Source organism: Pongo abelii, chromosome 1 (assembly GCF_028885655.2).
Source record: "Pongo abelii isolate AG06213 chromosome 1, NHGRI_mPonAbe1-v2.0_pri, whole genome shotgun sequence".
In the NCBI taxonomy this organism is placed as follows: Eukaryota; Metazoa; Chordata; class Mammalia; order Primates; family Hominidae; genus Pongo; species Pongo abelii.
In genome coordinates, this window is record NC_071985.2 from 141,262,629 (window position 1) to 141,278,782 (window position 16,154).

The 16,154-nt window shown below is 40.0% G+C and overlaps 1 protein-coding gene across 10 annotated transcripts in view; it reads left to right on the forward strand.

Annotated features, from left to right (window-relative positions):
* TGFBR3 (transforming growth factor beta receptor 3) overlaps positions 1-16,154 on the forward strand; it is a 202,647-nt gene that overhangs the window by 155,423 nt on the left and 31,070 nt on the right. For 5 of the 10 annotated variants that reach the window (XM_063723499.1, XM_063723497.1, XM_063723500.1 and 2 more), the window contains 6 exons: positions 1,835-1,982; positions 7,492-7,681; positions 9,416-9,750; positions 10,179-10,331; positions 12,858-12,998; positions 13,171-13,329. In XM_063723499.1, the coding sequence (XP_063579569.1) occupies positions 1,835-1,982; positions 7,492-7,681; positions 9,416-9,750; positions 10,179-10,331; positions 12,858-12,998; positions 13,171-13,329 (1,126 nt within the window). 10 annotated transcript variants of the gene reach the window in all.

The following is a 16,154-nucleotide window of genomic DNA, read 5'->3' on the forward strand; positions in this document are numbered from 1 at the left end:
GGGAAGGTAGCCACTGATGCTTCAGGTGTGTTTCATCAGATGTGTTTCACAGAAGCTTTGAAGAAGAGAGTAAAGGCACCAGTGGTATATTTTATATTCTCCATCTGTCCCTAGATCCCAGATATTTCAGATGAATTCCTGAAGCCTGTTCCGAACTTCTGGGTGTTAATTACAGGACACAGTCACTCTTGCTCCATCTTTATCACCTCTGACTAAGGTTATCCCTGATAGGAAAATTACAAAATATGCCCTATTAATATAATTATCATCTTAGTAACCTTCTGTTTTTAATAAATCTCTGTTTATGGTGTCCTTAGAGCACTTAAGCACTCAGAGCTGTTTGCTTTAAATCTGTGTGTGTGTGTGTGTGTGTGTATGCGCATGCACGTGTGTGGTGGAGTGGCTCTTCATGGTGCCATACCAAAGAGCCATTCGATAGAACTTGCCTCTCCCTTGTGTGCTTGGTGTGTGTGTGTGTGTGTGTGTGTGTGTGTGTGTGTGTATGCTGGAGTGGCCCTCCATGGTGACATACCAAAGAGCCATTCGATAGAGCTTGCCTCTCCCTTGTGTGCTTGGTGTGTGTATGTGTGTGTGTGTGTGTATGTTGGAGTGGCCCTTCATGGTGACATACCAAAAAGCCATTCAGTAGAACTTGCCTCTCCCTTGTGCGCTTGTTCTCCCTCTCAGCTTCCTACCCCTGGACCGGAAATTTGACCCTCCCTATCAAGAATAATTAGGAAATTAAAAAAAAGAAAAAGGAGAAAAAGTAGGTTCTTTTCCCACATTAGCCTGCATTTCACCCTCCTTCCTTTGCATTTGGACTAGTGACTTAAAAATTTAAATTTATATTGTAGAGGGATTTCGAGGTTAAAATTCTAATCAGGATTTGACTTTAAAAGTGTGTAAACTACAGATCAGTTTTGGTAAGATTCCACTCTGTCCACTTGAAGAATTTTGTAGAAAGTGAAAAGGGAATGGGAATAGGAGCAGTCTGGTGAATGTGCTTCAGTGTTAGGCCTGAGGCTTCATTGGAGTATACCATGCATTTTATGCTTTACAAGTGTGTAAAGCTGAGATGGAAAGAAAGACTGTTCCCTTAAATTCAGAATGACAGGGATGTTATTGTTTAGTAAAAAATTCTCTTTTTTACGAATTCTTAGAAGTTTGGGTTGTGTTCATCAATTTTCCAGTAATCACTTGGTTGACCATCTGTTTTCTTTATTTTAATAACCTTATATCCAGAAGTTTGGGAAAGTAAATGCAGATACGATTCTGTAGCAATTGTTAATGACTTAAGCAAACCTTATATAAATCAAGAAATTCTTTAGCCTTTTGTCTCTCATTTTACTCTGAAGTTTCCTAATTTTTTTTTTTACCACCATGCTTCCCTTCTCCCCACACCCCGCCCCCAGCTCACCAAACTGCCACCTACTTCAGTTTTGAAGGAATTTGAGCATATTAGCCAAATGGGAATCCTGTACATCGAAGGTGTTAAAGGTTGAAAAAGCAACAATACTGCTTCAAAAGTAAACTCTTCTCGTTCGTTCAAGTCCACTTCAAACAGTGGCTGCATTAAGTAACCACCTCTTTTCCATCAAAGAAGAGAAAAACTTTAGTGACTAATTATCAGCAAGCATATGTTTCTATTGTTATGTAAAACAATTTTGTTATGTGTGCAGTAACAATCTGTTTTGCACATGTCATTGGCCTGGGATCAACTCCAGCTTTTTAATCAACTGGCCAGACACTAGAAACATGAAGACTTGGAAGAGGGGAGATAGTTGCAACTTTCTGGCATGTAGGTCTTAACTTTGCCTTTGTTTTCCATTCACAGTGCTTTCCAGGTGGATATAACAATTGATATAAGACCTTCTCAAGAGGATCTTGAGGTGGTCAAAAATCTCATCCTGATCTTGAAGTGCAAAAAGTCTGTCAACTGGGTGATCAAATCTTTTGATGTTAAGGGAAGCCTGAAAATTATTGTAAGTTGGTGGAGCATGTCTTTTGTTTTGTTTAGATGAATGACAACAATTTAAGCTGTGCTTATATGTGTTATTTTTAAAGTTTCTGCCTCTTTGGACTCTCTAAGCTCTATCAATTATTTTTCACTTTGCAAAATAAGATGCTCCTATAAAATAGGTGCGGTTGTTCAAACATGGCCTTGGATTAAGACAGACCCAGGTCTGAGTCCAGGTAATCCCACTGTGACCTTTGGCAAGTCCCCTAACCTCTCTGAACCCCAGCTCCCTCATTTGTGAAATTCCTGACATACATTAGTATGCTTTCTACTAATAGTAAGTGTAAAATAATGAACACAATTAAGCCTTCATATTGAGCATCCCACAAGGACCTCAGTGTCACAGTACCGAATATCAGCTTTTATTTTGGAGTTAGGTACTTAGAGAAAGTATGGACTATTAGGCTGACCCCAGCTCACATTGTTGACTTTTCTTTTTGAGTTAAATACGAAATATTGGCGTGTCTTTTTGCTTGCTTACAACTCCTAAGTGTGAAACACTGATAGAAGAATCACAGCAAGTGCAAAGTCAGTGAAATGATGCTGGACAAGTCTACTCCAGCTTGTTCCCAAGGCCCTCTATTTAATAGAGATGTACACACAAGGCTTAGCCCATTGGCATGATGGGCAAACAGCAGCTGGTTTCCTCAAAAGTTGAATGTTGAAACTTGGTAAAGTAAATCTTATCTCAAATATGCTTAGGCAATAACTATTTGACTGAATTATATTGAAAGTTAAAACAAAAATCCTCCTCCCTATTTTTTAAGAAGATAATTATCTCTTTAGTATCTCTTTTGTGGGCTCAAATTTTTTTTTTTTTTTTTTTGGCCAATTTCTCTTTTAGTACCTGCACTGAATAAGCTGAAGTGGGTTTTATGTTTTCAGTATTTTGGGAGAGGGATGCCCTTGGTTTTGGTATTATTCATTCATTCATGGCACCTTCCATGTGATACCACAGTGAGCAAAGCCAACAGTTCCCTTGGCAACATCACGTAAAAGCACTCACCAGAGGCAGCAGGCAAAACCACTAGCACACATATTTTAATTTTAAAGTAATCGTTTCTGGTTCCCGTGGGTTGTTTTTTTTTTTTATATAGAACTTTGCTAGGATCCCAGTGAGCCATCATATGTAATGGTGATACATTAATTTGTTGTCAAGCCCAAAGCCTAGCCATGATCTGAAGTCAGAGATGTTTTGATTGCCTTCTCTGGCATGGCATGAGGGGTGTTGGTGACCTAGGCTGTCTGCTGCTTTTGCTGCCTGGCACACCGGCCAAATGTTTTTAATTTCAGAATAACAAAAACAGGAAAGGGAATCATGCTTTGAAAGGCAAAAACATACGGTACATTTTAATTCCCTGCTGGAGTTCTTGTGTAAATATTCTTTCAGCCTTGACCCTTCGATGGCTCTTTCTCTCCCTGAGTATGTGTGCCTGGTCCATGGCAGTCCTGGAGTTCACTTTGAATGTCCCCATCTCTCATATGAATCAGAAAGGCTAGAAATGAGATTGCTCATCCCAGTGCAAGATCTGTTTATGTTCCTCTCCTTGGCTGTACTCTTGTTCCAGGCCAATTTTGGACAATGCATGACAACATTACTAAACAATTAGGTAATGTTTCATGATGTTCTTTTTTATTCTCCCAACCAGTTTATGCTTTGTGATTTTCTAATTCCCTGTTTCAGATGTGAATTCTGGCTGTGCTGTGAGGGAAAGGTACCTGCTCCTACAAAAGTTTAAATTACTGTTTAGAAAGGGGGCAATGGTTTATAGAAACCTTGTTTCTAGTATTTCCTTTAGAGACAGCATAGTGAAATGGAAAGGATCTTGACTTTGTGCCAGACAGGGCTAGATTTAAATCCCATCTCCAATTACTCCTCCTAGTAGATGTTGTGCAATCTGACTGATGAACACTGATCTGTTTGGTCACCTGTGAAATGGATATGATGATAGTACTCACCTTGAGTTTGTGGTTCATTAGCTGAGTTCATTTGTTTGTTCATTTATTTGCCAAGTATTTGTTAAGGGCCTATAGGATATTTCATCTAAAGCACTGGACACAGGGTCTGCACATGTAAGTTCTCAGCTACATGTGTTGCTTCTGTGAGTCTTAGGTTCTCCTTCTCTAATGGGAATGGTAATGCCTATCTCCTTATATTTTGGAAGAGAAATAAGATAATATATGCCTAGCAGAGTGCCTGCCATAAAAAGGGGGTTCATCTTCCTTCCATAAATAACTGTTTCAGAGTGTCTACAGGAACAATTAGGGCACTTCTCTAAACAAGGTGAAAAGAAAGAAAAATGTCTACTAAGGGAATTTTAAGGAGCCTGGTGGAGTAATTTAAAGAAGAGCACCATTAAATATGGATGTCTTACGCATGTGTGTGTTGGGGATGGGGCATGGGCAGAATGTGCCCTCCAGATGACAAAATGGTCAAAAGAGGTGCAAAGAGCCAGGCAGTGGGCAAGAATGGGAACATTGGAGGTGTCTACATTGCCTTGTCCAGCTCTGGCTCTTTTCTCAGGTCCTGTGTGGACCATGCATAATCACTTTTATGGTAGGAAGAACCTCTAAAACATAAAAGAATGGGTGGAGGAAACTTGTTAGAGGTTTCCTCTTATATTATTTCATGTGGCCTCAGGACTTCAGGGTTGATGATGGGCAGCTTGTTCTTAGAGAAGACATTTTTTAAAATCTCAGTGGGCATATGCACTACGTTCTCTGGCCATTCCCTTCCCCAGTCCTCCCTCCCCTATACCATCAGTTCAGATGTAAATATGGGGGAGTGTGGAGGCACTTAGACTTAACTCCTTATCTTTCATGAAGATATGGCTGGGAAAGATGGTGGTGGTTTTTGGAGACCTCCTTGTACACCTGCATTTGGAGTAGCTCCACTAAAGCTGGAAAAAGCCTAGGGACTTCCAGAAGTACAGTGTGAGAATTTGCTCAAAGCTGGGAACCAACTTGTCTGCCATTGTCCCAAGCCTTGCTGCTTTACAAATGTGTAGATAGATGTCGAGTCTTTTAAGTTCCCAGACATAATGAAAATGAGATGTATTGACAGCTCCTAGATTTAATGTGGAAAGGTGCAAACAGCTCATTCCACATTGGTGCAAAAGGACAGGTGGCAGTTATGATGATAGTGTTCTGGAGATACGATATTTTCTCAGCTGTCCAACAACATGAAAGACTAGGGCAGATGAGGGCAAGCAGTATTGTTTAGGCCAATTGTTGTGATTCCAGCCAGTCAAAATGACATGTAGCTCTGAAAGGCTGGAAGAAGCTGTACCTAAGAAACTACTGTTGACTAAATGAATAAAAAGTTCTAAGAATAAATTGGATCTTTCATTATCTCATTTTAGCCTCTTTCCTTCCTTCCTTCCTCTTTGTTTCTTTCCTCCCTAGCCCTTCTTTACCCTAAGGAGTTTTTTTCTGAATTGGAGTAAGAGCTAAAATATTCTGAATCTATTAAACTGAGTTTACAAATGGCCGCAGAAGTTGGTTAAAGTTCTGTCTGGTTCCTTTGCATATAGTATTTGTGACTGGTGAGTCTGGCAGTATTCCCACACATAAGCGCTTTAGGTAATAGAAAAATATACTGAATGAGATCCTTTAAGCTTTGAGTTGGAATATATGTGGCTTCAGCCAATATCCCACAACCACATAGGCCAAGAGAACTTAGAGCCTGTGAATCTTTTAGGGTTTTACAGTGGGAAAGGATTAATATTTAGTCATGTTAGGGGCAAACAGAATGGGAAACAAATGAGGAATTTAGGAAAAATGCTGCATGCATGCAGGAGAAAATCACTGGGCATGGAAATTAAAGTGATTTTTATACAGCATGAAAATGGTGTAATCTGCATGCTGGAAGGGCTTTCCAGCCCTGTTGGTGCAGTTGTTGAAAATATGGTGCCTTCCCTTTGGGGTCCCCTCTGCAGCACTCAGCTGTCTCACCCTCTGACAAGAGCACTGCCACAGGAGTCAGCAGTTGATGTATAAATTTACCTTCCATGTCCTTGTTGAATAACCTCGTTGAGTAGAGTCCATTTATATCCTTTCCCAAAAATATTTCTATCATTTTTATTTTGTAATTGATTATCCAGTGAAAGCTAGTCCTTTTTTTTTTTTTTTTTTAAAGGCAGGGTCTCCCTCTGTCACCCAGGCTAGAGTGCAGTGGCATGACCATAGCTCACTGCAACCTCTAACTTGCGGGCCCAGGTGATCCTCCCACCTCAGCCTCCTGAGTAGCTGGGACTGCAGGCAAATGCCACCATGCCTGGCTAATTTTAAAATTTTTGTAGAGATGGGATCTTCCTGTGTTACCCAAGCTCGTCTCAAACTCTTGGGCTCAAGCAGTGCTTCTGCCTCAGCCTCACCAAATGCTAGGATTATAGATGTGAGCCATTGCACCCATCCCTGAAAGCTAATCTTAAGACCTACTTGTATTACTGGATAAAACAGTGATACTTAAGGGGAGAGTAACCTAAATTAATTAATTAATATTTAGAATAGAAGATATAAGTATAGGCGGTTAGTAGAATTGGCAAATGAATACAATTATAGAATTGCTAATTGATCATACATTTTAGATGAAATATGAACATTGGTTGTTTTACCGTGTGGAATTTAATAGTTTATATAGATGGGATAGTCTCCACACTGAAGTACAGTCTTGAGCGTATAATATGATTCAGTCAGTGAGGGACCACATATATGACAGTGGTCTTATCAGATTGTAATACCATATTTTTACTATACCTTTTCTATGTTTAGATGCACAAATACCGACCATTGTGTTACTACTGCCTACAGTATTCAGTGCAGTAACGTGCTGTGCAGGTTTGTAGCCTAGGAGCAAATAGGCTGTACCATATAGCCTAGGTGTGTAGTAGGCTCTACCATGTAGGTTTGTGTAAGTGCACTCTATGATGCTCACACAATGACTAAATCACCTAATGATGCATTTCTCAGAACATATCTCCATTGTTAAGTGGGTGTAAGTGATTGTGCTATCTTTCATTGAAATCTAGGGAAATAGGAAGTGGAGGCATGGGAATTTGAGGGCAATATAACATGTCTGTCTGTATATTTTATATGTCATTTTAAGTAAAAATAAGGGAAAGTTTATTATACATATGTACTGTGTGTGTTAATAATTTAAACATTAGACTAACTGTATAGTTATAGGCTAGGTATACTTAGTATGTAACTACTTACATGTCATTCGATGATTTTTTTAATCAGCATAGGCAATACGAATAGTATGATCAAGCAGCATGCGTAGATGTCTTTTAGTCTGCTATTAAAGGTTTTTCACATCATCGTCCTTAGCCCAAGGAAAATAGGGGTCAAAAGAATAAATAATTCCCTCATATACAATATAGAATCTACTTATTTAAGATATTTAATTTTTATTATCTAAAGTACTGTTTAATTTTAGACTCATGAGTGTTTTTTTTTTGCTATATCTTCAGGCTCCTAACAGTATTGGCTTTGGAAAAGAGAGTGAAAGATCTATGACAATGACCAAATCAATAAGAGATGACATTCCTTCGACCCAAGGGAATCTGGTGAAGTGGGCTTTGAACAATGGCTATAGTCCAATAACTTCATACACAATGGCTCCTGTGGCTAATAGATTTCATCTTCGGCTTGAAAATAATGGTAAGTTAGAAGTTTTTTAAGTTATGTAAAAAATATCCCCCAAATGAAGCTTTTCCAGTGAGGAACTGTCATTTCGGCTTATATGTTGCTGTTTTTCTCTTGCACATTTTAATAATTTGACTACTTTTTATCAGAAGGCTTAAAATTACCTAGACAGAGATTTTGAGGAAACTGTAATACAGATTTTCAGTGACATAGAGTTGAATGCATATTCAGAGAACTTTGTTATAGGTTATCTTTAGTGTGATTACATTAGGTTCTTCTCTCCGAGACACCTAATGACCACTTATGGCTGAGAATACAGAAGAGTTAAGACTGCAGGAAAGAAGTTCATGGTCAAAGGCTGTATCTTTTAGGAAAATAGTCACGAGGACTCATACTTGGGTGTTCATACCCAGAGGGATGGCAGGAGTTACTACCCCAGCTGAATGGGGTAGAAAGCAGAGGGTCAACAAATTCTTGAGGTTTTCTGGAGTCTTCTAGCTAGCATGACTTGAAACCCTAGTTTTCTGATCCCTAGATAGACCTGTTCCTCAGCTCATGGTACCGCCACTGAGTGAAATGCCAATAGAATAAAGATTAGGAGTACAGGTTCAAGCCCCAGCTCTACCATTTAGTCACTGTTTGGGGAGAAGTCGCTTCACCTCTGAGCCACAGATTTTTCTTCAGTAATAAGGGGAAAATAATAGGACTGACCTTACAGGGTTGTTGTGAAGGTTTTTGTGAAAGTACAAATTAAAAACCCTACAAAGCTATGACTTATTTTGGACCCTTACAGCTCTAGCGTCCTTTCCAAAGAATACTATTAAAGGAGAGATAATGTCCAACTGTCATCTTCACTTCCAGCTTCCACTGAGATGGATTTGACCTCAAGTATACATCAGTTGGCCTTAGATAGTAGATATAAAGAATACTGGGGAAATTATTTTTTTTTAGTTGTTAGAAATACGACAAAATATTGAGTATTGATTGTATGGAAATACGTCTCTCCCTTTGAAGGAATAAATGTGTCTATGCAGCTATTTCTTATCTTTCAAGGGAATACGTTCTAAAAGGCCAAGGTGCCCAGATACCTGTTAAAACTTAGCTGTCAAAAAGAAGGTGGCAAAGTAATTTTAACATACCAATATTGTTTCAAGACATCCTTAGAGAAATTATTCAAAAGACTCTCTTGATTCAAGGAAAGTATTTTAGTGGCATTTGAATGGAATAATATTGCATCATGTAACTTAAAAAATCACAGATTTTTCTAGCTTGGACAGCCTTAGAAACTGTCTACTCCATTGGTTCTCAGTCTTAGGTGCACATTGCAGTTACACATGGGGAGACTAAAACATATTAATGATTGGGTACCACCCCAGAGAGTCTGAGTTTAAATTGTTTGGGGTACAACCTGGGCGTAGGAATATTTTTTAAAGCTCCCAAGTGATTTTCATGTGTAGCCAAAGTTAAGAACCACTGATCATTTCCAATCGCTTAATTTAAAAAATTGGAAAAGCAAATTTGAGGCATAGAGAAGCAAGCCGCTTGCCCAAAGCCACTGAGCTAGTTAGAGAGAACACCAGGACTAGAATTCAGGCTTCTAGACTTCTAATGACCTTTATATATTGCTTATTAAAAGTCATTTTACACCTGCCTATTCTATGCTAATTCCTCCTGTTCTGCCTGTAATGATGTTGGTTGTGGCCTGGCATCAAACACTGATGATGTTTTGCCTTCTTCTTTCACCAGCAGAGGAGATGGGAGATGAGGAAGTCCACACTATTCCTCCTGAGCTACGGATCCTGCTGGACCCTGGTGCCCTGCCTGCCCTGCAGAACCCGCCCATCCGGGGAGGAGAAGGCCAAAATGGAGGCCTTCCCTTTCCTTTCCCAGATATTTCCAGGAGAGTCTGGAATGAAGAGGGAGAAGATGGGCTCCCTCGGCCAAAGGACCCTGTCATTCCCAGCATACAACTGTTTCCTGGTCTCAGAGAGCCAGAAGAGGTGCAAGGGAGCGTGGATATTGCCCTGTCTGTCAAATGTGACAATGAGAAGATGATCGTGGCTGTAGAAAAAGATTCTTTTCAGGTCGGTGCAGCTGATTACAGGAGGGAAGAAAGGCTACCTCCTTTCCCATCTGGCCCTAGTCTGCGTCTGTAATTTCTCTCTATCTCTTTCAGTTTTGAACTCCGGAGGCTTGATACTGTTTTCTCAGTTGGATGGGCCTACTTCCCCTTGGCTGTGATTCTCACCCGGTTCCTGTTGTTCTCAATGACGGGGGGTGGGGGTTCCAGATCCTCATGTGTCAATATTTTGCTATTGAATTTCCAAGGCCAACAGATACTACCCTTGGGCTGTTGAGAGGTGGGCAGCTGGGAAGAGATACGTGGGGAAGGGGCATGATGCAGGCCTCTCGTCGCCTGTCTTTGGAAGACCAGGCAATTGTCAGTTGTGTCAATTATACAACAGAACTGCCTGTGGGCCTCCAACCATGTCTTTGGTGGTTGTTGTTTTAGGCCAGTGGCTACTCGGGGATGGACATCACCCTGTTGGATCCTACCTGCAAGGCCAAGATGAATGGCACACACTTTGTTTTGGAGTCTCCCCTGAATGGCTGCGGTACTCGGCCCCGGTGGTCAGCCCTTGATGGTGTGGTCTACTATAACTCCGTGAGTGTTTTCCAGAACAAAGCTTTGCTCTTTGCCAGAGCCTGGCTGTGTGCTCCCTTAAAACTAGTCTTAACATTTCTTTGAAGATGAAGAGGGTTTTTATCCCAGGCCTGAACAAAGCCAAGTGTCAGTTCTCAACAAAATGGATGTACTTTGACCCTGAACTCTTTGGTTTTATTTGTTTTATTGGTGAGTCTTTGGGAATTGGAAGGCCTGTTTTCTCACCCCCCGTTTCCGTCTCCTGATGACAAAGGCTGCACTGTCAAGGTGATTATGACTTCTCTCAGTGGCCAAGCTCTACTGGCCCTTATAAGGATAAAATTTAAGGCCCTGGGCTATGTGAATGAGCAGCACCTCTACACAGCTGGGTTAACCAGATGTGTGGTCTCTCTGGCCTCATTTGAGTCTCGTAGAGAAGTAGGAGAACTTCTCCCTCCTTCATGAATAAAAATCCAAAAAGAATTTAAAACTCAAAAAGGACCTTTAAGAAATTATTAAGTCTCTCTCCACCTCTAAGAAAGACCATACATTGAAGAAACTCTCCTACTTTTGAAGTTACTTGGAGAAAGATTCCACAGATTTCCCCCAATGATAAACCATTGCAATAGCTAACCTGCATTTTCCAGAAATCTGTCTTCTCAGTTGGTCAAAATCTTTTCAGATTAAACCCATTCTCTTGGAGACAGAGACTAGGCAGTGAATATTAAAATAATTTAAAATGTGAAGTTCCAAAAGACCTTTAAAGTGCTGATTTTGCATTTTGGGTTTTACTTTTAATGGTAAAAATAAGCCTCCGAGATCCCTATGTCCACCTTTGACACAGGGTGGGTTGGGGTGGGGGTGTGTCTTCTTAGTGCCATATCCAGCTTTGACATGGGGTGGCTGAGTCGTGGCTGCTAGTTCGACCCCATCCAGAGAAGAGAGGCTAGCAATCAGGTGCTCTGGTCAGCGTGGTTCCTGTGAGAAGTGACTCTCCCATGAACCCAAGCGTATTGTTCCTCAGAGAATCTTAGATTGTTGGAGCCACAAAGAACCCTAAGATGAGCTTATTCAGCTTCTTCATTTCACAGGTGAGGAAACTGAACTCCAAGAAGTTAAAAAAAAACTTGCTTTTTTAAACTGCAGGGATGGGCTAATGGCAGAGCCAGGATGACTGAATCCAACTTCCTGACCTCTTGTCCACTAATCTTTCCTAGACACCAGGCTAGGCCCTGCTAATCTCCTTTTGTTCTCAAATAATTAATTTATTAACCTTTGACCTCCTGATAATTGCAGCATGAATTTTCTTTCAATTATCCAGTGTCTACAGATATAATGAATGTCATATATTACTGAAATACTTGATTATGGCATTTTAAAACTGGGGTCCAAGTTAACACCAACAAGTGGCTACAGTAATATGTCTGTTAAGAAGAAAAAAAAAAAGTCAGTTGCTTCAGGAGAGAAAGGCATGTAATGATCCCTTAAAGTTCCTTTTTTTCTCACATATTTTTCTTTTCTTTATTATGATCTTTGAGTTTAGCAATATCCTAGATGCTTCCTTTAATTGGTGTCAGTACTTTCTTTAGAGGACCTGGTACAGAGAGAAAGGCAGTTTTTTTGTTTTTTTTTTAATTTTCTTCCCATCCTACTCCCTTTGGGGACTATTTTAGCTGTTCTCACCAATTGTAATTGTTTGTAGTAATTTTCAGACTTACTATATATTTCTATTTTGCATCATGTTCAGAATCCAAGCATGTGAAGCAAGAGAAATGAGGATTTCATTTATGGAGTCACGACCCTTGGGTGAATTTTCTCATCCTATTTAGAAATAATCCAGGAATCATAATTTCAACCTGTGTCAAGATAGATTCCTGGAATATATCTGCAGGTGGATAGCGCAAAAGGCGGAAAAAAAAGATTCCTGGAATAAAACATATTCTTTTCCACATCCATACACCATAGAGAAAGATTTCTTAGGGAAGAAATGAGCAAAAGTTAGAGGGGTACAAGAGCAGCAATGAAGAGATGTGCTCCATAGTAAACATTAGGTCCTTCGCTGCTGACTCCAACCAAACTTTCTACAACTCTTAAAGGATATATATAACGAAAGTTCCTTGTATTCGCCAACTGCTAGTACTTCTTAGAGTTTTTAATATAAAGACTCTTAAGGGGAAGCCCCTTCTCACGGTATAGGCAAGTCTCTTGACAACTCCATTCAACTCCATTCTAGTATCTAGTGTTTTCCCACCATTTGAAATCATTTGTAATTATTCAGTATGGTTACAACATAAATATTTATTTTTCACAAGAGAAGATACAAATATTAGTTTAGCTTTTAACTTGAACCTGCATTGGGCTTCTCCTTATTCTTCATCACTTTGAAGATAAAATTCGAAAAAGCCTGGATGTTATTTTATTTTTTTGTCTTAAAGTCAGATTTTCAATTTGCATCAGAATGATTACATGAGTGTTTGTGTGAGGCAGAACCAAACGCACATGGTTTGGTGTTTTTATAACATTGGCTGTGCTTTCTTTGCCTTTTAGATTGTGATACAGGTTCCAGCCCTTGGGGACAGTAGTGGTTGGCCAGATGGTTATGAAGATCTGGAGTCAGGTGATAATGGATTTCCGGGAGATATGGATGAAGGAGATGCTTCCCTGTTCACCCGACCTGAAATCGTGGTGGTATGTGTTTGTTATCAGTAGGGGGATTGTGGAAAATGCTGTCTATTTGTTGGCTTTAGTTAGGGACTATCTGAAAATAAAATCAGATGTTAAAGGCCAAAGCTCATGAAGCTACAGGGCCTTCATCCTTCATATGACTGTCATTAATCTTCCTGTGGGTTGTTTTTTCCAGTTTAATTGCAGCCTGCAGCAGGTGAGGAACCCCAGCAGCTTCCAGGAACAGCCCCACGGAAACATCACCTTCAACATGGAGCTATATAACACTGACCTCTTTTTGGTGCCCTCCCAGGGGGTCTTCTCTGTGCCAGAGAATGGACACGTTTATGTTGAGGTGAGACCTGAAAGTTAGCCTTGACCTTTTAGGTTAGTGCTGGGCTATAGTTCCTTAGACATCAGCTAAAATACCCTGTACAGACCTCTTCCTGTCCTACCTCACAGACCTTCACCAGGTCTGATGAGGGATTGGCTCAGAGAACGCTTCCAGACTGACTTCTGACCAAAGCAGGAAATTTCAAGATTTAATACATTATGCTAAGTGAAGACAGTATTTTGTAGATGAATGTTAAAAAAAAAAAAAAAAATTGGCAAGTGTGAATTCTACTGGTAAAGCCCTGTCCTTTGCTTTTGGAACAGTAGTTCAGTAGTTGCAGTGTTAGAGTTAACCATGGAATATTTCAAAACCACCTCATATGTTATCTTTTATTTCTTTTTTTTCCCTGCACAGTCCCCTTAGCCCCCGGCATGGTAGCCAAATCTCTGTGGGTCCGTGCCGCCACTGAAACTGACTTGTTATCTTTTAAATTGCACTCACTTTTAAGTGAAATGCTATGTGCTGTTATAACTCATGACATTTTTTTTCTAGATCATGCTCTAAGTATCTGTATAAACTTATTAAAACTATTTCCTATGTATAATGTTAATAATCATGTGCAGCCTAAATCTGGAATCTGGAGTGACTACAAAATATTAGGCAGTGGCGGTAATAATGAAATAACAACATCTAACATTTGCTGCAGATTTATTATGTGCCAAACATAGTTGTAAGTATTGCAGCAGTTAGTTAACTCTTTAGAGCCATCCTATAAGGGAGGCTAATAATATCTTCATTTTATGGATGAGAAAATTGGGCACAAATTTGTCTGAGGCCACACAGCTGGTACTAGTGGAGTTCAGATTCAGTGCTCGTAGGCCGTGTGACTCCAGAGCTCTGACTGTTCTTCGCTGGATACGACTATCACTTATCTCCAAAGTGCCATTTGAAAGGGGAGAAAACATAACGTCTTATCAATGCAAACATCCAGGTTCAGAGAGTGGATTCTAGAAAAGATAAAAGTCCTTATGGCACCAGGATGTCTGCTGTTTCTTGTGCCCTGGGTACAACCTTTCATGTTTCAACCTTAGTGTTTCAAGTGGGCATATCATCTGTTGGTCTTATGGGAAGGTCCTCATCTAATGAGCTGGTTTTGGTGCTGAGCTGCAAGCTCAGCTTCATAGTGGGAGGGGTGAGAAGCTTAAAGGGTCAAAGTGGGATACTTCCATATGTTAAAAGTGACTTTGGTGCACGTGTTTCTGTTTTGGAAAGACAAATAACTCTCCCATTTGCACTGACTCTGGGACAGAGCCCACTGGCGCTAGATGTTTTCCTTGATCATATGGATTCTGCCCCACCCCCATTATGAGAGTTCTCTTTCTTTGAGCACACCTTCTTTCTCCATTGGGGAAAATATACTGCCTTCTACATGCTTTTCCTAAGCCAAGACGGCTGTTTTTCTCTTGCTTTTCTGGCTGTACAGTTCACATGGGCAGTTGGTCAACAGCTCCCTATTGCGCTGTGGATTTCAGGGGTGCTGCATAATTGCAGATGGTTCTTTTCCAAATCTATGCCTGGCTTTGCTGATTTATGCTAATCAGTGGTCAATCGTCCTCCTGTACCTTACCCTGGATATTTTGGGTTTTTCCCCCATCCCTCAAATGCTGGCTTACTTGAAACGTGTTATTGGTAGTTTTTTTTTTTCCATTCTTGTTTTCCCATTTATACCTTTTCATATATCACCTATATTTCTCATAGTTTATCCTCTGTTCCCTCTACACCATACAGTCCCTTTCATAATCCAAGTTAACAGTGTTGCCACCTGTTCATTGGTCATCTCCAGGTGACTATTGGTCACATAATGGCAGTTTTCTTTTGGTTCATTTGTCTTGGGGAATTTACAAACCCAGTTGTTAATAACCCAAAATTTTAAATCTAGAATACTACTACTACTAATAGGTAGCATTTATTGACACTCTGGGAACTGTGTTGTTTGCATGTAACTTTTACTTTGCTAATTTTCACAATTATGATATCTTGTGGATATTCATGTTCTCATTCTGTAGGTGAGTAAACTGAGTCTTGGTGCCCAGCACGTGAGCAGGAGAGCATGTGATTTTTATGAGCTCGTCTCACTGCAAAGCCTGTAGTCCTTCTACTCATTTCTGGTCTAAAAGTAAAATCTTTTTTAGTAAAAGATTTGCTGATAGTTTATATATATAAACTATATATACATACAATATATTAAAAAATAATGTATATTTTTTCCCTCTGCTACAAAGGTATCCCTTTTTGGGATACCTTAGACATTCTGTCACTACATACCTTCTTTTGAGATTAGAGAAGAGATTTGCAGTCCCTCTGTTACACATTTTGGCATGTGGTTTCTGAGTTCATGTTAAACGGCAGTTTTTGGTAATAGCACATATGTAATTTGCCACCTTTCCAAGATAGAATATCTTGTTTTTCAGAAGTATTGCAAAAATACTGAAGTGTTAGTATTTACAGAATGTCACATTATTAGAATCCTCTTCATTAGCATCTTCATTGTTGAGCGTCCTGCAGTTAACCACCGTGTAGGAATCTTTCACGACAGTGCTGCGGATTCAAAGCCCCATGTGATGTCAGGGGTTTCCCTTGGGTATCTCAGCGTGGAAAGTCTGTTTCTATCTCCATGTCTTTTGAAATGATTCTGCGGCTGTTGGTCTATGGGTAAGGACTAGCTGTTTCTACAAGTGTTTAAGTTTATTTTGATCCTAAATTTAGTCAAAGAATGAGGCATAGCAGGGAGGGGCAGTTCATGCAGTGATCCACGTGTCACCAAATGGAGAATCTACTCTGGTCTG